The 22,830-nt window shown below is 38.1% G+C and overlaps 1 protein-coding gene across 1 annotated transcript in view; it reads left to right on the top strand.

Moving 5' to 3' along the window:
• The window catches only part of RhoGAP19D (Rho GTPase activating protein at 19D), a 528,281-nt gene that overhangs the window by 99,854 nt on the left and 405,597 nt on the right, over positions 1–22,830 (top strand). Inside the window, exons 7-10 of the mRNA XM_068226072.1 lie at positions 948–1,059; positions 5,579–5,794; positions 13,773–14,048; positions 15,718–15,801. Of these exons, the coding sequence (XP_068082173.1) occupies positions 948–1,059; positions 5,579–5,794; positions 13,773–14,048; positions 15,718–15,801 (688 nt within the window). The remainder of the gene's footprint in view (positions 1–947; positions 1,060–5,578; positions 5,795–13,772; positions 14,049–15,717; positions 15,802–22,830) is intronic.

Below are 22,830 nucleotides of genomic sequence, written 5' to 3'. Positions count from 1 at the left end.
AACATTTAGCAGAGGATTTCAAAATGTAGACTTGTTTCTGACTTAATGCAGGCTAATGAGACATAGATGCTTTCATGCTATTAATTTTATCTCCCTGAAACCATCTTATTAAACTAACAACCCAGAAATTTCAAATTGGTTCGGAGCATTGATTGTGATGATATATAGTCATGCTCATTGTCTGCTGAAAGAAACTTCAAAGCTGGTGCTCATATGAATAGAGAATATTTTGCCTATCCAAAGTTTAAAATAGTAGCATTGCTGTTACAGAGGTTCTGGTGAGAAGTTTTCCATTCAGTGAGAGAGTACAAGCATTCATTGTGATGGGGATTTTCAAGGTAGCAGAAAAATATCGTCACAAAAGGAAAGAAAAAGAAGCAGAAATATGTTGGTGCATTAGTGCTGTAAATGATAATTTAACAGAGAGATTAAAAAAGTCAACTTCCTTGCACACTATCCTGGAAACAAAACAGCCTTTTAATTTTGCAGTATGAGAGATGCACACAAATATAGAAATCTTCAATTATTCTGTGTAATTATCACGCAAATTGGACAATTGTTCTCTCTGTTCAATATCAATTCTATTTAGTTTTAGTGATGTGTAAAATGGTATTTGGATGAACGTTTAACTTTGTTCCAAGTAATAGGAGTGGAAGTTATTATCCTGTTCATGTTATTTTGTGATAAAGGTTAGTGCAAATATTTTTTGTATAAAATTCGTGAGATATATTTGAACCTTGCATGTTTTTCAAATAGTTCAGTTCGACTTCTGAAAACCATTGATGCATTTGACCTTGTTATTGTAAAAGACCCATAGTAATTCCTTGCAAACTGACTCTTCAAATGTTCCTATGAGAGCAAGGTTTTCTTACTTGAGGTACAAGTTTTCAAATTGTTTCTGCATTACCTGCAAAGTTCTGAACATATTTTACAGCTGTATGTTTCAGCTTCTCATGTGTACTTACATTAAAACTACAGTGCTCTCAGTTTACGAGGAAACTTTGTTTACTTCTGCTACTGGCAACTTCCAGCTCTCTCAACTACAGTGTGAGAAGACAGGTGACAAAACATTCCAGCAGTTATAGACATGATATAGGCTTTTGGGCTTATGCCGTGTTAAGAAAGTAAAGTGAAATTCTTTACGTTTCGCAGAGGACTGTTCTCTGCATCATCAAAAGAAAATCTTGACTGTCCACGAGAAAGGCTTCTTAAACAATGAGCTTTGAATTTAGATGTTATGATAGAACTGGAAATGGTACGTTCGTCACCAGATGGCTCCCCGGACACGGAACAGCACTAGCATTTGAAGCGGAAGCTGACGGAAGCATCAGAATCGGTCTAAGAGGGTCACATAACGTGTACGTAACATCTGGCGATGTTTCATTCCAGGCTTGTCAATGTCATATTGTAATTTTTTTTTTTTTTGGCCAATGTTTACATTCTAATTGATTATTTTTAAATATCCATTACAATAGCAAGTATTTGTAGCAATTATGTAAATGACTCCAATGTCTTCTTTCCAAATTTTTAAAAATTTTTTGGCAAATGTCTTCTATCAGATTTTGTTGTTTGATGTTTATGGGCAATATTTACTTTATTATTTTTTTTTTTTTTTTTGTTGATATCTATTGAAATTTAATAAATAGTGGAATATTACAGATTGAGAAAAAAGTTCATTGAAATTCTTACCTAAAGACCACCCCATGTCCATTTAAAACGGACAGTCATCATTTAAGCCCTTGGGCATCAATATCAGAAAATTGCTCATAAAACTTTTTATTAACCTATTTCAATATGTATAAACAAGTTTCATCAAAATGTCTAAACCTGAACTACGTTGGGTCTCAGGAGGCTAAACTGCAGGAGGAGGTCCTTTTCAACATTGTCTGAAATGATAGGTGAGAGGTAAACCCGTATGCTTGTACAGTATATATAACTCTTTCAAGTCACAATAAATGGCCACATTTGTGACTGGAATCAGATTTAATTTGCCCGCCAGTAATTTGAGCATAGTCGTAGCACAAAAACTTGCATAGAGTTACCAGCTAATGAAGATAATTCACTCAAATTTCACATTTGTGCCATTGAAAATTGACTTGCCCATACTTCATTTCTTGAATGACTGCTGGCTGTGGTAAAAACGTTTCATTGGAAATAATTTCGAAAAGAGCGGATCCCTGTGTTCTAAAATCATAAAGTTCGGACAGTGGCCGAACTGCAAAACTTTCATATGTTTTTTCTGAAACATTGCTGTATCCATGAAATGGATATATATATATATCAAGATTATGGTCTTTATGCTGCAATTTACAATCATTAGGACTCCTACGTGTCATCGGTCATGCACGTTTGGAGGTACCTTACGCGGCACTTACACTCTCATTTTCTTCAATGCTCTTTGCACTCTAGTAACTTTCACTGTTGCTAACACTGCCACCCTTGAACTCGGATTCATTTTCCAAAACATCGCCATTGCTATAATTGCCATCTAAAATACTGTCTTCAAGCGCTTTCAAACACTTCATTACTGCTATGCCGGTTCTACTGCGTAATGAGTACTGAATACTGGCAAAAATGTCTGGCTCCATGGCTAAATGGTTAGCGTGCTGGCCTTTGAGTCACAGAGGCCCCGGGTTCGATTCCCGGCAGGGTCAGGAATTTTAACCATAATTCGCTAATTTCGCTGGCATGGGGGCTGGGTGTATGTGTTGTCTTCATTATCATTTCATCCTCATCATGACCTGCAGGTGGCCTACAGGCATCAAATCAAAAGACCTGCATCTGGCGAGCCGAACTTGTCCTCGGACACTCCCGGCACTAAAAGCCATACGCCATTTCATTTTCATTTACTGATGAAAATAAACTGTTGTTCAGCAATCCCAGTGTCACAGAGAAATACAGACAGTATTATTTACCGACAATACATGCTTCTAGTTCCTTACAGTGTGTATTGTGAGAACTTATATTGCAAAGGGAATCTAATATACGAAGATAAGCGAGATACTGTGTCATTCCAAGCAGAGCTCGTAATTTAATTAATGCACCAGAACAGTTCATGACTACAGCTCTTCAAATGTTGTAAATGGGTTAATAATGATGCTGATGATGATGATAATGATGATAATATAATAATAATAATAATAATAATAATAATAATAATAATAATAATAATAATAATAATAATAATAAGTTGTGGTGTTACCTTATCCTGTAGTTGCTAAACGTCTGGATTTGCCATTAGTAACAGAACACTCTCCACATGGGAAAGTATGAGCTGGGTTCTGTTGTAATATAGTTTCTTCATTTTGTCACCTGGCATCCTATGCTGCAGTTGAGAGAACCAGAAGTTGGTCAGCAACAGAACAACGCAAAGTTTCCTTGTAAAATGAGAGCACTGTTACGACCACTTGCAAGATGACAATTCAGTATGTCTCTGTTGAGTTTCATAATGATCAGTTAATGCTACATTGCGCTTTTTATCCAAAAGTTATTAGCATGTGATCTTGTTTTTCTATAAGAAGGGAGGAAATGCTACACAGTTGTGCAGGGACAAAACTGAAGTATACTCTTGAGAGACAAACTGGAATTGCAATTTCTTTTCTCTTTGGTAATTGCACACAGCGGGCAATTAAGTTTGATGTATACTTAAGGCGGTTAAAGTACTTGTGCCAAATCATTCAGCAGTAGAGGCCACAACTACACTAATGACCAAAAGTTAAGCATAAGTTACAAGTAAGTAGGGCAACAGGAAATAGACTGCAAATCGCATGACATATGCACCTACCAACTGTACGTGTTTGCTCTGTATAGGAAAGGAGTGTTCCCTGCTTTGACTAGCGGCATAACCGCAAGGTAAATGCAGCCAGTGCCTACGCCTCATATTCCCTTAGTCGTGTTTGCCCTGTTATAGTGTGCAGAGTGTAGCCTCGTGGTGAACGTGACAACATAATGGCACGACGATGACATTTGGACCCTGTTTTGCAGGGTAGAATACTCAGTCACCTGGAAGCAGGTGAGACACAGGAGATGTTAGTCATATGCCAGTACCAGGTCGACCAAGGGTAACCACCCCACAGCAGGACCGATATCTGGCCTTAACCGCCCGACGAAATCGGAGTGCACCTGCAAGACAATTGTCGGCGGAGCTTGCAGCCGTCTCAGGGGTTGCCGTTTCCCAGCAAACTGTGTACTGGAGGTTCAGAACAGCAAGGCTGTTTGCCCGACGTCCAGCAGTGTGCGTCCTGCTCACTCCAACACAGAGACAGGCCATTTTACTGTGGAGCAGTCATCATCGAAACTGGACCATGAATGAATGGAGGCATGTGCTCTTCACAGATTAATTTCGCTTCAGTTTGCAAATGATTCCAGTCGCACATTAATCTGGAGAGAACTGGGTAGCCGATACAACCACAGGAACATCGTTGAACGGGACCAGTATGGTGGTGGTGGCGTCATGGTGTGGGGCGGCATCATGTTGAATGGCCGTGGACCTGCACATCTTCATGGGTGGTCTGTGGAACAGTGTTAATGCTCGGAGATACAGGGATGAGGTACCGAGACCATATGTTCGACTCATCAGAGGTGCGGTTGGTCCAGACTTCCTCGTAATGGACGATAATGCCTGACTGCACCGCCCTGCTCTGGTGGATGAATTTCTGGCTGGGGAAAACATTCATCACACAGACTGGCTAGTGAGGTCTGCGGATCTGAATCCTATAGAACATGCCTGAGATGCATCGGGGAGGCAAATTGCATCCAGTCAGCCTCCACCGAGGACCCTCCAAGACCTTCGCGTTGCCCTTTCGGAGGAATGGTTTCGACTGCCACAAGAGCTCTTGGACCATGTGATAGAGAGCATGCCACATCGCTGCGAAGCATGTGTGGCCATTAGGGGTAACCATACACCCTATTAACAGCATATTTTGTTGTGGAAGACAGTGTCAAGTTTTGTTAGGTGTTGTCAAAGGTGTACCTTAGCTATCAGAACGTTTCTGACACTGGTGTTTTTTTGGACAAGTTGTGTGACAATGGTGTTGTGAGTCAGCTTCTGTTTGTTCAGCAATCCGTCTGACATTCCTATCAGGCGGTATGGCCTCGTTTAGTGATTATGCTTAACTTTTGGACACTAGTGTAGCAACCAGAAACTGTTGTGTTTTGCCACAAACATGGGAAGCTTCATTTGTATTCTATCAGCTGAAAAAAGTTGCTTGCTGATACTATCACATCCTCAATGTTACTGATTATTGTACCATTCATATCCACTTGTTTTGGTCTCTACACTACTCCTAAAAAATTATTTGGCAATTTTTATACTGAAGAAAGTTTTTGGATATCATCTTCATCTTCAGGCATTCTGTGAGAACATAATTTTCACATTGCAAGAGAGATGTACTACTGTGGAAAAGATAAGATATTCAGTGAATAAAAATTTGTTTCTTAAACACAAAAAATTCCTTCTCAGGAAATGCTCCAAATTTTCCAGACAAATATTTAGCTTGCATTTTTTATCATTTTCTGTTGTTCTCTTTCATACTTCAAACTTCTTCCTTTGAAATGATAAATTTACTTCTATTCCCAGAACCACCACCTTCTGCACAGGATGAACCAAGCAGTGGCCCAGTCAAATTACGTGCTCGTTCCAACTCTGCAGAATCATGGGCTGCTGCTACCATTGCCAGATCCAGGAATGTACTGGAATGGCCGCCTCCTCGAGCCCAAGATCCTGAACCTCAAAGACATAAGGCAGTTCGCCAGGATTCTTATTTGGCAGCTGTACGAACACCTGTTAGCTCAGGTAAGCTCTTATGTCTTGTCTTGATATATGAAGACTTCTTGTTATTGAATTGCAAAACTGCAGCAGTAAGGTGAACTACATACCTGACTAGCTACATAAATCCACAGTTTGTAGTGATGGAACATTAGGTTTTCCTAGAATTTTCAGGAAAGGGAGGAGATACCATATGTATTGCTGAAGTATTGAATGTTTATAACATAAAAGAAAAAGTTATACTAGAAGGAGGAATGATGAAGAGAATAATACCATCCAATGCTCAGGCTGGTACTAGTTCATGTCTTGCTGAAGAATTTCTTGGAGTGAGTGTATGTCTGTAGCAGCCATTGGTGTGAAGGTAATACATTGCCACTTCACCTTTTTATAAATATACTCAATTTTGCTCCACATCATTTTTTAAAAACTTTTTGGCTTAATTCCACTATCCGAATATCTCTATTTCGCCAAAGACCTATCTGTGTCGGTGCGACGTAAAACAAATAGAAAAAAAAAACTCTATTGAATAAAGTTCCAACTTTACATTTTTCTTACTGAATTATGTTCACTCGGAGCCGCTAAGGCTGGCAACTGCTGTTTTGTTAAAACTACTTTCTTGTCTGTGGCCTGCCGGATGATGCTCGTTCCAAAGTTTTATGCTTGTCTAAAATATGTTTCAAGTCGTAGTGCATCTATGTTTCCAGATCTGCCTGGCAGATTTAGAAACATATTGTAACCTCCTTTGGCTGTCTTGTTCAATGACATGGCCAAAGGAAGTACCAGTACATTTTAAGCCATCTCCATTGTAAATATCTCATTCTACCCTCAGTTCTTTCATTACTAAGTCCTACTGTATTTATGAGTATCTGATAAAATGAAGTATTGTGCAGTGAAGTAAATAATAATAATAATAATAATAATAATAATAATAATAATAATAATAATAATAATAATAATAATAATAATGTTTGCTTTACTCCCACTAACTACTCTCATGGTTTTTGGATACGCCAAGGTACCAAAATTCAGTCTCGCAGGAGTTCTTTTACGTACCAATAAATCTACAGGCATGAGGCTAACGTATTTGAGCACCTTCAGATACCACCGGACTTGAGCCAGGATCGAACCTGTGAAGTTGGGGGCAGAAGGCTCTTGAGCCACTCAGCCCGGCCAGTGAAGTTCAGAAAATTTACAATTATTTACGATTAATGTTTTGTTATAAGCGACAGTTACATATTAACACGTTGGGTGCCACGTGCCGCCATATGGCGTCACGGTGGTCTACAAATTCGAGATGGCGCGACGCCATATGGCGGCACACCGTTCTTGAAATCAGAGTTGGCGTGACGCCATATGGCGGCACAGTTGAGTTTCAGGCGATGCGCCGTAGATAATCAGCTGTGACATCTATGCGCGTAAAATTGGTACTACGTGAAGGGTGAACTTCAGGGTCTATTCCAGCTATGTATTTTTACTGTATGCCACCATGTGGCGCCACAGTATTCTTCCGAAGCCACTGACTGGCCAGTGGTCTTTGTCACAGGTGAAAGCGCGCCAGGTTTTGTTTATTCCTCGTTTACGTACGTTTATATAGTTTATATAGTTGTGAAAAAATATAAAAAAAATGGTAGATATTGGTAATAATCTTACGAGGGAACACATACATGTGTTATACTCGGATTCGGTTGAAATTTGGTAGGAATATTCGTGGGAGGCAGTAGAATGCCAAGGTGAAAACTGCATGTACCCAGTGCAAGTTTAAACGCCAAAATTGAGCAAATAAATAGTCATAAAATTAGAAGTACCACGGGAGTATCGGGGTGTGGCGGAGAGGTAGGGAGGAGCGAAGCATCGGACGTGAACCAACCGGGCTGCGTCGAGCTGCGCCAGCAGCCAGATAGCGTACAGTTAGCGCGTTTCCCTTAACTTCCCGATCAGATGTGCAAAACGTAAATATGAAAACAGCACATGAAACAAGTGTACAAAGGACGATGTTTGAACAACGATGCCAATAAGGTTTGAAAAATTACGAGTAACAAGAACTCGGGCATGCCGAGACGCATATTTTCATTGTTTAGAATTATCAGAAAACTGTTCACAACAATATGTAATGCAATATAAGTACTTGTTTTGCATTTTACTAGGTTTTCATAAATATTGCGTTAATTTGAATTAGGAAATAAATATCCCGTATTGGAAATTCGTATTGAACATTCCATGTCAAAAAATTCTGTGACACCATATGGCGTCACGCTATATTTTATCTTTCCTAAAAATTGATGTGACACCATATGGCGTCACGCATGACCATGGTATGGTGAGATAAAATTTACTTAGTACATCATATAAATACATCCCAAGATTATATAAACAGTCTACAACGCGTACAATTGCTTTGGCACCAGCGGAATGCAATTCAAAAACATGCCTGGCACCAGTGGAATAGTGTGCTACAATCGGCTCGGCACTCAACGTGTTAATGACAATGTGAACGCGGAATGTCTCCGCAAAATAATGTGAGTGGTGACAGATACCACTATAACAATGGAATTGACTTTTATTTGGTATGGCTTCCTGGCTGAATTGTGAGTGACTGAGCTCTATAGCTGCAGTCGCTTAAATGCGGCCAGTATCCAGTAATCGGGAGATAGTGGGTTCGAACCCCACTGTCGGCAGCCCTGAAGATGGTTTTCCGGGGTTTCCCATTTTCACACCATTCCTAGGTCTTTCCCATCCCATCGTCACCGTATGACCTATCTGTGTTTGTGCAACGTAAAACAAATAGGAAAAAAAAAGAATTGTGAGCGAACTGGTCGTCTGTTCAGAGGGCCCCAGGTTCAATTCCAATCTGAGTCAGGGATTTTAATCTTAAATTGTTAATTCCCTTAGTTGGAGGAGTGTGTTTTTGTGCTGTCCTAAACATTCTTGCAACTCGCTAACCACACACAACACTATCCTCCATCGCACCAACAAGCGCTTATACATGGCAGATACCTCTCGCCCTCCTCAGAGGGTGTGCCTTACAGGGATGCAGCAGGCTTTCAATAGCTGCTATAGTGGTGGAGGTGGTGGTGGTGGTGGTGGTGGTGGTTGTAGTGGAAAGCATAATTTCAAGCAACATTGAAACTATGTTAGACTGATCTTTATTTACATGAACTTAATTTGGGGGCTGGGTAGCATTGCTGAATTCCTGCTCACGAGCCACTACTAGATGTATGTAGTCTGAGGACTTGTTGATTCTAACAGATTAATATACATCATTGTAGAGCTCACTGCATTAGCTTTGTAGGATCTGGAATGAATCAGTTGCCTGCTTTCTTTCAATTTCATCATACTGGAGGTAGGGCTTCTGTGAAACCCAAACTGTCGGACAATATTGTCCTCCTTTCTGCAGCCACTCCCTGCTATGAATGGTGTGAAAATATTGTTCATAGGGTCAGTTGGTGCATGCATTTCAGTGGGCTTGGCAGACTGATATGTAATAGCAACTTCTGGCTTGGTGTGGAAAGCAACTGGAAACTACCTAACTCATTTCCCTAGTACGCCTCTTCAGTGATGCCTAGGCCATCTGTGACAGCTGATGGCGGAGCTGTTGAGGATCCAACCAGCCGTCGGGCTGAGGACTAAACATACACACAGTTGCAACTTTTCAGGAAATTTTGTTCAGAATATTCAATTAAGGATAGGAGCTGTGCTTGACATCGGAAATTACTCTGAGGTAAAGAGTGTTCTATTATAGTTTCCCATTGCAGCATGACGACTAAGGTGGTTTCTCTTCAGAACTGAAAATATTGTTTTTGTTTATGTAGCTTATAACAGTTAACCCATTCCGGTCTGGGCCTGAATATTCCTAACAAAGGTTCTGGAATGAATATTTTTAAGGGTTAATTGTTTTTTAATATCTCTGTACTTGTTGGAGATATTTACAAAATTATTTTTTCTTTGTGCTTGATTGATCATCTAGTAGTTGAAAATGTTGTTTATTTCAAGTCAGCTAGCACTTTAAAATCCAAAATTGTTTACAGTATATATTATACCATGTTGTGAGAGTTTAATAAATCTGACGAGCTACTAGGTAAGAACAGTTTTCTGCAGTACGATAATATTTACCCTATTTTGATCATGTAAAATGTGAATTGCAGTTGCAAAAAATGTGTATATATAACAATAAAAATTTTATAAATAATTGTTCAGTAATATTAAATAACAATAATAAAAATGGTAACTCTTATGAAATTTTATTTATATTGATAAATTTTGTCAAAAGTTGCTCTCAAATGTAAAATTGTCCCATTTGCCACAAAAGACTCTTCTGTTCAAGAGAAAATAGTCTTCTGAACATAATTTGCCATTGTGTGGTAAACTTCAAAATAATCTGTCATGCCAGAGTCCTACATCATACATTGGACAGTAACATGTTGTCTCTTTCCTGGCCTATTTACTACGTGCCTTCTGGCTTGTTCCCAGTTGGTGAAATTTTTCTCTCAAAATGCCTTCGAGCGAGTCAGTCTCTTGCTGTTCTGATGTCCTTGTCAATAAATTCTTCCCCTGGTACAAAAGGAAGTGTCTCGCCGACAACACATGTGAATATTCAAGGGAATGTATGGTCAGTTTCTTCCAAGTGTCTTGAACAGTATGTAGCTATTCATTACCATTCGAGTGAAGAGAAAAAAAAAAAAAACCCCAGCTTATTCCACTTCATTGTTTTCCTCTTGAACGGATTGTAGGCTACAAGCTGGTCATTATGGTCCACTCTGTTTATTTGCGTTATAGTTCAATATAGCATCTGACTTCACCATAACCTTTCCTTTCCAGTCCTTACCCCTCGCTGGCACTTCAGAAGCTGTACCTCCCTGTTTCAAAGATAGAACAATGACATCTCTTGTGTCTTTCAATTTGCAGACCATCATGTTGGGTCTATGATGGAAAGTCATGTCTCCCCTCTTCAATTTGGCAGTGCCTAAACCTTTAGGCATGTCTTTCCTGTTTAGCATTCCAGTCCCTATACCTAAGGTATCTCTGTCCCACAAATTATGCAGAACAGTTTGACTAGTATAAAATCGGTCCATATACACACTGTGGCGTTCGTGAAAATAATCCTTTCGAACAGAGAAACTATCGGTCATTTTCACAACAAGAGTACACTTCCAAATTCAAAACATAACCTGAATTAGTTTCACTCACAAGAAACAACTTTATTCCATACTTCTCTTGTTTGTTCTGCATGTGCACACAAAAGTGTATTCTACCTTGAAAGACACAGATTTCCTTATTGACAGTCAGATTTTCGGATGGGACAATTCCACCACTGAACTGTTTTACCAGAGAATCAAAATATGGCCTTACTTGGTGGAGGGGGATCACGAAGTATGCAAGAGTCATTGTTGTTCAAATGCAGCGTAGACATGATGCATCTTGAATCTGTCACATGACAGTAGCTTGCCAGCAAATGTTGTTTGCAAAATAGGGGATGTCGCCCAATAATCCTGCAGATTAATTTTTACAACTAAGCACATATAGAGTATTATAGCAAAACATTGTAGGCCTACAGTTCAGCTAATGTAATTGGAATCATGTTGCAACAAACTATGTTCTTTCAATTTATTTGCCCATCTGAGTCTTGAAATTGTGTCTGTGGCATACCTGTTGGTTTCTTGCTTTATGTTCTTGACATAGTGAAATTATACTGGAAGCAGTCGTACTCATTGGAAAAATGATCCAGCTGAACAGCAACTCTCGGAATCTCTGCATAAATGTTTCTTCTTTTTGGAGGGGAGTCAAGTCTTGCATCATCCCATCCCAAATCAGCATCTGTCACTGGTGCTTTATGCTGCCTCCTTTTCCTATGTTTTTCTGGTTCTGAGTGTGGCAAAATTTTTGCCATCACTTGACATACTGTACTTAGGTTATGCTTACCTCCATCGCTGGCACTGCTGTCATTATTCACACTATTTTATTCAAAGCCACCTCCGAAGTCATAAAAACCCAGAAAGCTTTATTAATATGTAGACATTCTTATTGAAAGTTAGAAACTTTATTTTGTTCCGTAAAATGAAAATGTTAAAGGTCCACCTTTTCAATACCATGAATGTGAATATATATCATATAACGTTTAGAGAAGGTTGGTACTAGTTTCGACGCTCATTGCACGTCATCATCAGCCAACAAATCAATTGAGCAAAATGCAACTTATCGAATAGCAGTATATAACACATGATAGCACCTACAAGACAAATGTTAAACTATGACTAGTTGAAATATAAAACACATGACAGCAAATACAAGGATTAATTTTGAAAGCTAAATTGTCAAAAGTTAAAACAATGAAAGCAAAACAGAGAAGGTAACAATAGTTACGGTATGATACATGAGAAAGTAGTCCAGCTTGAGGTGTGTAGAATGTGAGGTGTATCTATATACAACATTTGCCTTAGTAGGTGTATTTGTTTAAAATTCATATTTTGATGTCAATAATATTTCCATTTGTGCATAAAATTGTAATTCAGTATAGTCTTCACTCGGAGTATTCTCACTGTCGCCTTCCAAGCTGCTATCGTTGCATAAAATATCAATAATATAACTTTTATCAAGCACTTGTTTGCTGCAAGACACAATGTTTTAGAGCACATTGAATGACATCAACTAATGCACACTTGTTGAAAATATCGTAAATTCTCTGATTTAGACAGATAATACTGCCATCTGTTGAAATACTCTCGTAACAAATACATGAAGAAACGTGATGTAGCTGCCAGAATGCATGCATAGCTCGTTCTCTATTTGTAGTGAATTGTCAAACTTATTACGGGCTATGCTCACACGACATGAATGTCATTATGGCCACTGCGAGCTATGCAGAGTTAAACGATTTAAAATCATACACGAGATGGACCTCTTTCTTACATCAGTATATTGATAACCAGAACACATTAGATCAACATGTACAGCTCATTGTTTGTAAAATCTCTATCATGGCTGCTATGTAGTTATTAAAACTATAGCTGTTTCTAGTGTTTAAATCTTAGCTTCAATAATTGATTTGTGAAGCTAATTTTTAGTGCATTTGTATCGACATCAAGCAACCATCGTGGTATTGGATCTAGAAGTTTCTTAGAGGTCTACCTAGCCAAACTTTGCCTTGCACAGAAAACTGAGTCGTTGAAGGAATGCTGCTGTTTCTCTAGAATAAAATGGCAAATAGTACTTTCGTCAGTCTGATTGTATCAGCTTGCATATTCTTAATGGGATTCAGCACTGATTAAGGACCATCACGTCAACTTGCTCAGAAAACTGATTGAAAGTTTCCTCCTGGTGTGAATTGGCGAGCAGTCATATTGCAAATGGATTGTCATTTGAATGATGTATCTTTATACTGGGGGTTATAATCTTTCCCTTAATGTAGAGATACCAATCAGCTGTGAAATTATTGGTTGTCAGTTCAACAAAGCCATCAAGTTCACTTGGATGATACCCACTTACAGCATCCTTATATCCTCGTATATATAAACTTAGCAATCGCACATCAAGAAGAAACGATGCACGGAATGCGACATTGAAACTCTCAACCAAACAAGAATGGAGAACAAGTGTATTGCCCCAGTTCCCAGGTCCAATTTTGATACGTATTTATAAATTGTATGTAGGAATTTCTTGTTTGATTAATGGTGACCTGAGAAATATGTATACATCTAAAATTGTATGATGTTCATGCATTCTTTATTGCAGGATAGCTATGTAATTATTCATAGTAAGCCTAAAAATGTACACTTCTCGCTGGCCTAAACAGGTTCTTCTAAATTGCAGTTACTTGTATGCTTTTGGTTATTTACCACTGTGTTATTTTTAAAAATGATTTATGTTTTGCTTGTTGAGCTTCTCGCTTCCATGCTGTACAGACACCTTTTGTTTTCATATATTTTTTCCACTGTTATTTTGTTTAACTGTATGTATATATATTTTTTTTCCTTTCCTATCCACGAATGACATGGTTGTACCTTCACATCAGAGCGTCCAAGCAAGTTAAAACGCCAGTCTGCTCTGTCTGTGGATGAGGATTTCAATGAAATGGAGGAACCAGCAGTTGCAGCATCTGCTCCTCTTCTAACTGTGCAGGCTCCTTCCCCTCCCTATCCAGCAGTGCGCCCCACCCAGCTGCCTATCCCGTACCCGCTTCGCCCTGCCGAGCCGACGTGTGAGCCGTGCGCCGACTCTGCTGGAGAGTATGGCAGTGAGCGTCATAACCTTGGAAGACATGTGGCAGCTCTTGATGACACAAAAACAGGTTGGGGGATTGCTCTCTTCCTTGGGCTGCATGAATGCAGAGACTACTAACATTGTTGTAAGAGTAACATTAACCCAGGTGATCAAATGGATTTTGCTTCCGTCTAAACTGTACCAGATCACAGGAATGAGTCATCTGCTCTACCCAGTGTTCTAATCCAACCATAGGTAAATATCCAATAAATGACTAAAAATTAATGTGATGAGCTGGTGGAGTGGAGTTTTTTACAATTTACATAGAGGCTGGATGTCTTTCTCAGTACTATCTGACTTTTATATCAAACTGTGAATTATAAATATCCTATGGATCCAGAACCATGGAGAAGAGAAATTTGTTTCTCTTGAGAAAAAGACAGTGGAACTTGAGGAAATTGGCACGAATGTCCTCTAGTTCAGCCGTGTCTATAATGTGCGTACAATGGACACCAAACAAAAATAAGCAAATTATGTGGTAGTTGTAATACAAATTCCTAATGACTTGGATTTAAACATTTTTCTATAGAAATTTGCGTTGTTGCTACTGTTCTGGAGAGAGAAGGAATTAAAGTTCCTGTACTTTTTATTTGCTCCAAATTAAACCTCAGACAATTTGCAGTATAGCATATTTCACTTAAGTTTGAATGCAACACACAGCTAAATTTCTGGTGTTTTATCATAATTCCCAAACCTACTTAAAAGATGTATACTTTATATAACTTCAGTCCACAAACTAAATATGATGTGGCAGAAAAGGAAGAAAAAAAAAAAAAGAGAAGCAGCAATTGAAATGAACAAAGTCATGGCCCATACAAAACAGAATAAGAACATAAAAAATGTGCAATTCTTTGTTACTGCATAATCTCGATAAATATAAGTATTGTTCAGTAATTGTGCTGTACATTTCAGTTAGTTTTCTCTTTGAAAGTGTATTTCAGTACATAGCATGTTTGTCTTCTCTCCAGTTGTTAGGCTAATGTTCCTAATAATCAAACCAGTGAATTCCTTGCATGACAACCCAGTCAGAATTAAGCTTATTTTATCCTTTATTTTCAACCTAGGTATGTGTTTTTTTTCTTTTCATTCTTCTCTAGACTTTCCTAATATCTACATATTTATGCTCGCCTGTTCATGTTATCTTTGGGTTAAGGGTTCCATTCTTGATCAAAAAATCATTTGAGATTGAGAATTATTTACAGAAAAAGTTTATTTTTGATTTAGAATGTGTGACTTTCATGATTGCTTCATACTACGAGTTATAAGCACTTCCTGAGGGGCTTATTACTTGGGCTTTATTTAGTTTTCACCATGCTGGATGTGCACTACAAAATCCTGTCAGTAAGAATGCTCTCATCCTTTGTTGATTGCTGTTGTTTTCATACCTGACCCAATACTAAGCCAGAAAAATGAGTAATAATTATCTGGAAACTTGCTACTTCAGTGGAGTTCTGTCGTCCTCTTTCTCCAGTAAACCGCTGATATTGCTTGTATATCTCTTTTTTTGTGTAAATGATGATGGATCTTGCAATATAGTGAATTCTCTCCTACTCCTCCTATTCCTTATCTTACTAGGAAATCATAAAATTAAGAAACTGGTGTTAGGAGTATGTGTACACTGAATGTGAATTTCACTCGAGAAATTACGAATGTGGTGCTGTGGTACTACAAAATATTGTCTCTTGTCTATTTTGCAGTTCCTGTCAATACAATTTCTATGTCATCAAATGATGCTCAGTCCATGGTTGTGGTGAGACGTCAAAAAGCTCAACAGCCTCTAGGTAAGTTTCTGTTCTGCTTACAATGTATAACATGTCTTTGTGAATATTTCCCTCATTTTCTTCTTGCCATAATCCTAAAATACCATGGATGGATGTAAAGTATCCTCAAATTTAATTGAAGTTGAAGAGAAAACTACCTTTCATCTCAAGATATGTTCTCAGTATGTAGGTACTTCAGAACAGTGACTATACAAGGTGAATCACATAAAATTTGCACCCCAAATATTTTTGAAGCGGAAGGTGCTATTGATGTGCTGTTTTCACAGAAATAAAGTATAACGAAGGGCTCATAATTGTAGCCCATACAAAGATTTTAATAATTATTCGAATGTGTATTTATTTTAGAAAGTTTTATTTTTTCAAATGGAACAGTGCCTATTGAAAGTAACAAAATAAAACTACAGTAAGTTAGAAAATCATTGTTTATAAATTTATTTACTCAAAGTTAGTTTTGGCAGATTGAAGAGCCTGACAGCTATAAATGAACAGTTGAAACTGAACAGAGATGCCTTCAGATATTATGAACTTGTGACATGAGTGTGACTCCCCTATAGTTATTGCACACTTTTTTGTCCCCCTTCTTAAACACTGGTACTGGGATAAAGCACTTTCAGAGCAATTGCAGCTTTAAGCATATATGCTGCAGCATCGAAATACATCACTAATACCTTTTCTTCCTGCATCTGTCAGCCATGGTCCTTTCATCTTTCAGAAACAGTTGAGTTATTTATATAGTCCAGCTCTTTACAGTAGTTCAAACACAGCTTTGAGGCCCTGTCAGGTTCTAGCTTCCCCATCGTAAGATTTGCAAAAATCTGCCCTTAACATCCATTGTTTCATCAATAGTAACCCATATCAAAAAGAATTTCCTATATACTGTCTTTATGTTGTACATTGCCTCATCAAAGGAGACTTCAAGATAATTCTTGCTTAGTGTTGATTTGTGAAGAATGTGTTGCTTGCAGTATTTTTTCCAGGAAAGATGTGAATTCAGGCACTTCAAATTTATACCATGGGATGTTGGCTCCAATCATTGCACTGCATAAGTCTTTATAAAAAGGATTACTTGAAGGTGAAGGCTACATCTGTGTTAGAAATATTTTTTTTCTTATGCAGACCTAATTGTTGGTTTACTTATGCAGAGGACTTTGTGCATGTTGTTCAAGCTGGGATTGCATGGAATATGCAGTATGTTTGTTGCTTGCTTGACATGCTTTGCCATCAGTTGTAAAGGACTCAACTACAATCCATGATTTTAGCTTTGAAGCCAGCAAGGATTCTAGAGACAACTGATGTTTGTGATCTGTATTCATCAACTGTTTAAAAGAAACTAAAACTTAGTTTCTTCAAAAGAAGAAAGTTTTGAAAAAGATGTCACAGAAATGTGTTGAGAAAAATATTTGTAGAAACTTCAATATGAAAGTGGGTAGTTTAAAAGCAATTAACTATAATAAGGATGAAAGATGTAATGACCTGCACATAGTGCATAATATTAAAGTAACAGTGTTTCCTGCAGTTGATTGAAACCTTTGCAAAAATCACTTTCACAGGTACCTTTATCTGCACTTGTCATCCTTTCAGATACCTGTCACTCATAATTATCTTTCTCCCCCCTGTTGAGGCAACTGACAGCAGCCCACATTAAGTGTGAAACTTAGGCACCACAATTTATATAATATGAGAAAATGCTAAAATATGCTATGTAATAAGACTCAGAATATGTAGAAATACCTATAGGGCGTAAATATATATATTTTTAAAGTAAAATGAAATTCAGTTATAATAACCCTAACATAGCGTTCGTGAACATACACTGGTAATTTTTCCCAGCATCTAAAAAGCAAGGAACAAAATATGTGATTGCATAGAAATCCCAGCTCTAATTATTCCTTTTACTTAAGTGATCTTTTTGTGTCTGTGCTTGTGAACATCATGGACGTGTATAAGAGATACAAGATAATTTACTTCCAGAATGTAGTTGTATTTATGCATAAATACTTGTTATCCCTTGGAGTTCACTGTATTTGTGAAAACCTAATTTTTGAATGTTATGAAATTAGTTTTGGATGTGAATCTGTTTAAAAATAGAATGCCATCCATTAATTTTGTGTATTGCCAGTACCCACAATTTTAAATCTGATATTGAAGAAACTATGAGAATCAAATTTTGCAGACCATAGCAATAACCTTCTGTAATAGGCCTGTACAGTTATAGGAATGCTTTATTGAGTTAACTGTCCAATTATTCCTTATCTGTTGCAAATGCATAGTACTTCATTAAGTTGTGATTTAGACTGATGTTTATATATATCATCACATGCAAATGTTCTTACTTCGCTGTTTCCCAATCCTGGATCTCTGTGCTTGAGCATAGTTCTTTCTGCTGCTTTTCCCTCACAAGTTGTGGGGTTGCAGGTGGAAATTGTGTTGCATGTGTGGGCTTGGCCCAGTTTCATGGTTGGATACCCGTCCTTACACCAACCCTATGTGGAGGGGGATGTGTTCACTCTTGCAGGTTCCTGTGGTGGTGTTTTGTATGTGAATTATGAGTTGTGTATTAAGGTGAATACAAATGCCCAGTCCCTGAGCTAGAGAAATTAACCAGCCTTGGCTAAAATTCCTAAACCAGCCAAGGATCAAACCCAGGACTCTCTGGACCAAAGAGCTCTACAATAAGCATTCAGCCAAGGAGCCAGATTATGCTTAAGAATAATTACACGATGAAAATGAAAAATAATCTGAAAACAAATCCTGTATCAGATAACCCAAATAGAATCCTGCAACCAATATATTAGATTATGAGACTTAAGTCTTTGCTTACAACTGATTAACATCACTTACTCTTTGTGTTATATACTGGTTTAATTTCTTATTACTAGGGTCCGGATTCATATGCACTAAAAACTCCAAAAATATGCATACTCATATGCACTAAAAATGTTGTAAATATGCACGAAAATATGCACTAAAAATAAAATACAATTACCAGATGCATTATTTAATTTTAACTCAGAGTTAAATTGATAAACATGTTTAATGCCTTGCAAAATGATGTATGTCAGTAAGTTCCAACAGTTTTTCAATGTTTTCAGGAGTCAATAACTTGCTGTTGTTGGCCAGAACTAATTTATATGCTGAAAATGATCGTTCTACGTCAACGGACGTAAATGGGTAATACTTGAGCACTGGCACTGACTCCTCGGAACATTCTTCTGGCAAAAATTTAGGCATTTTTACAGTTTAATCAGGTGAAACACCGCAGCAGATGAAGAGCAAGTTAACAGATGAACGCACTTGTTTAAGCAAATCTCGAGAGGCTACTGTAAGAAGAAGGAAAGATTAATGTCAAAGAAGGAAATAGCTATTGAGAAAAGCGTCATTATCCATCTACCTGCTTGTATAGGGACACTGAAAGCCTTTTCCTTGATCAGGGAAGGCTTCTCATGTTGCCAAAGAATGTACAACATGCAAAGTTCATTAAATTTTTCATTTCGTTCAGAAATCTTAGATAATCGAGCACACATAAGAGAAAAATGTCCGTATATGCACTAACGCTCAAAATATGCAGTAACGTTCAAAATATGCATTTGCATATGTGCATATGCATATTTAAAATATCCGGGCCCTACTTATTACATATTTATATATGACTGTTTTTAAATACTCTGAAGGTTTCATTTGATATAAAATATCATCACTCCTTTAGCAAACTAACGAATCTGCAAATTGTCAGAAAATTAAGAGAGCTGAAAGAACTTGATTACTCATGTCAAATTTTTATATTTAACGATTGGTTTTATGTGTTAGCCATACAGAACAAACTGCAGATGTGAGACTTCATCAGAGGATGGACATTATATAAATAATAAAATCTAGACCAAAACTTCAGAACTAAAGATTGCCTAGTTTTTTCACTTTCACTAGTTTGCCATAGTGGGGATGATATTATCAAAATAGTTGCTCATAGAAATGCCCAGGAATGTGCAAAACATAGAATTCAACATGTTTCATTCCAATCATTTGCAGGATTACCAAACCATCCTTTTCACTACCATTCTCTTACATGGCTAAGATTTCAACAAAAACGGTCACCATATACACCTTTCCTGACTGTACTAATGAATGCCAGTATGTTGTACCATTTGTCAAAAAGTATGGGTCATAGTTGCTGATGAATAACACTTCGGAATTTTGGTTTGTAGTTCGAAGTTGAATACACAGCCATAGTATGCACGAATCTTCTACCACCTACTTTTAAATAAATTTTCAATGATCTGTTAACACACTTCTGATATTACATGAATATATTGAAAGTCAGATTTAATTAATAGAGAAATTCTTCTGAAATTGCACAAGTGCTGTTGCTAAATATTACACTACATTAATAATGGTGAATGTTAAAATTGCATGTTTGGTCATGTAATGGTGCTCCTGTAATTAAAATGAACAGTTGGAGAACAGGAGCATTAAACAATATTGGTGAATCAATGTTATTCTTCATAATGGCCACTTGTAAGTTTAGAACGTTTAATTTCTACTCATCAGTTTAAAAATTTGGGAAAGATATATTCTCATTAATTTTTCAAGATTCAGAGAAATGATGGTTCAGTTTCTCTCTGATTTTTTAGTTTCCTGTGCATTGGACTGGTAAATTTACATGAGGAGTATCAGTCTGATTGCTGGTTATACTGTACACAAATAAGAAAGATCACCTTACCATTACTAGTAATAGCATAACAATATTAATCCACAGCAGGCACTGTACATATTGTGGTCTGAGAAGCTTAGTTCCTAATCTTTCATACTGTTGCAGCTTTTCATTTCTGCTCTACTCTGTACTAGTGTACTTACCTACAAAAATGAAATAAAACTTAAAATATATAGTACTTCAGTGTGCCACAAGATTTAAAATGACTGTTTTAAGATTTTTAAGTAATTTATATTTTGATGTCATATTGCCATCATATTTTCTGTGGTGCTGATTGGATCTAATTTTTATTATGTACAATTCTGAGTTAATAAAATGTAGTTTTTTCATTTTTTTCATTTCACCTTTGTTATTCATTGTAGAAACATTAATTGTGCAATTCACAATATAGAAATGTCCTATCAATCGAAAGTAGTTAAACTGAAATTTTTGTAGGAGATACTTCACTTTCTTACATTTGTGGATTCCAGCTACTCACTGCCATACCCAGAATTCAAGCCCATTGGTGTATAAGATTTTCCTGCAAATTTAATTGCCATGTTTGTTTCTGATGCCATAATCTTGAATTATTGGCATTGAAGTGCCCTTCATAGTTTCCAATACAGACACAAACATCACCTTACTGTCAGACTCGTTGGCTGAATGGTCAGCGTACTGGCCTTCGGTTCAGAGGGTCCCGGGTTCAATTCATGGCCAGATCGGGGATTTTAACCTTCATTGGCTAATTCCCATGGCCCGGGAGCTGGGTGTTTGTGCTGTCCCCAACATCCCTGCAACTCGCACACCATACATAACACTATCCTCCACCACACTAACACGCAGTTACCTACACATGGCAGATGCCGCCCACCCCCATCGGAGGGTCTGCCTTGCAAGGGCTGCACTCGGCTAGAAATAGCCACACTAAATTATTATTATAATTATTATCAACCTTATTCCTGATATAGAAGTATTAATACAAGGGCTGTAAATAAAGTAATGGCAACGTAGTTCTGACACTTGCAGGCGATCGGCCATGCGCGAGTAGGGTATGGGAGTGGTCATGTGGCACTGTTGGTGGTGTGTAGTGTTTGTTTGATGGTCATCCAGTTGGGAATGGTGTTGCTGTGTGGCGTTGAAGTGAAGAGTGCTGATTTTACCGCTCTGAAGCATGTTTTCAAAAGGTTAGGTGATCAGCGTTTATGCATTAAAATAGAGGTTGCCTGTGGCAGAAATGCATCAGAATATTATCGAAGATTATGTGAAACCTGTGACGAGGATGCATTACTATATAGGAAGGTTGCATCATGGGTCAAGGCATTTCGTGCAGGTCGGAATGAGACTGTGGATTTGTACCACACAGGTTGGCTGTCCATTCCTCAAGATCAGATTGACATCGTGAATGGTCTCGTTCCATAGACCTTCGATGGACTATCCGGGAATTATCTGTAGAGCTTGGTCACGGTCATTAAACAGTGTGGCACAGACTGACGAAATGTCTTAATGTGAGGAAAATTGGGTCCCATTGGGTTCCACATTAACTTGCCGACGTACAGAAATGGCACCGGTATGCACTGGCTAGCATCTACCTGGACAGGTTCCACAACGAAGGAGGCTCATTTCTGCAGCATATTGTCATTGATGAGATGTGGGCATGAGCCTATGAGGCTGAATTAAAGCATCAGTCAAATGAATGGCATCACCCAGGTTCGCCACATCCACAGAAATTTCAACAGGAACCCAGTCCGGCGAAACTTATGCTGATTGTGGTGTATGACTATGAGGGTATTATTCTTGCGCATGCTATGCCCGAGGGACAAAGTCAACAGTGCCTACTATTGCCAATTTCTAGAGACACAATTGTGTCTGGCTATGCGGCGCAAACGTCCACGTTTATTGCGAGACGATCACCTGTTGTGTTGCATGACGACACACATTGTCCTGTTGCAAACAGTGTCGAGCTCTTACTGCAACGGTGGCATTGGGAGGTCTTGGAACACCCTCCGTACTCACCAGACACGAGTTCTTGTGACTTCGACCTGTTTCAAAAGTTGACGGAACACTTCCGTGGCCGCCGATTTCCTGATGTGGCATCTGTAGTCCGCGCAGTAAGGTGCTCCGTCGCTGTCGTCAACAGAGAACGCGATGAAATAACTCTGCATTTGAATGTTTATATTTGTAGAAAATTACAATAGTCTTCACCTTTTGACACATTTTTTTATCACTTCACGTGGATCATGTTTCAGATATAGGTAGTTAAGAGATTCTTCTACTTTCCAGGCCTTTTCCCTGTTGTCTGGGATCAACACCAGATTTTGAATTTTCCTTGGAATTAATGCATT

The sequence above is a fragment of the Anabrus simplex genome, chromosome 2 (genome assembly GCF_040414725.1).
Source record: "Anabrus simplex isolate iqAnaSimp1 chromosome 2, ASM4041472v1, whole genome shotgun sequence".
In the NCBI taxonomy this organism is placed as follows: Eukaryota; Metazoa; Arthropoda; class Insecta; order Orthoptera; family Tettigoniidae; genus Anabrus; species Anabrus simplex.
Note: the sequence above shows the minus strand (reverse complement) of the source record. Positions and strands in the feature narration are given on the sequence as shown.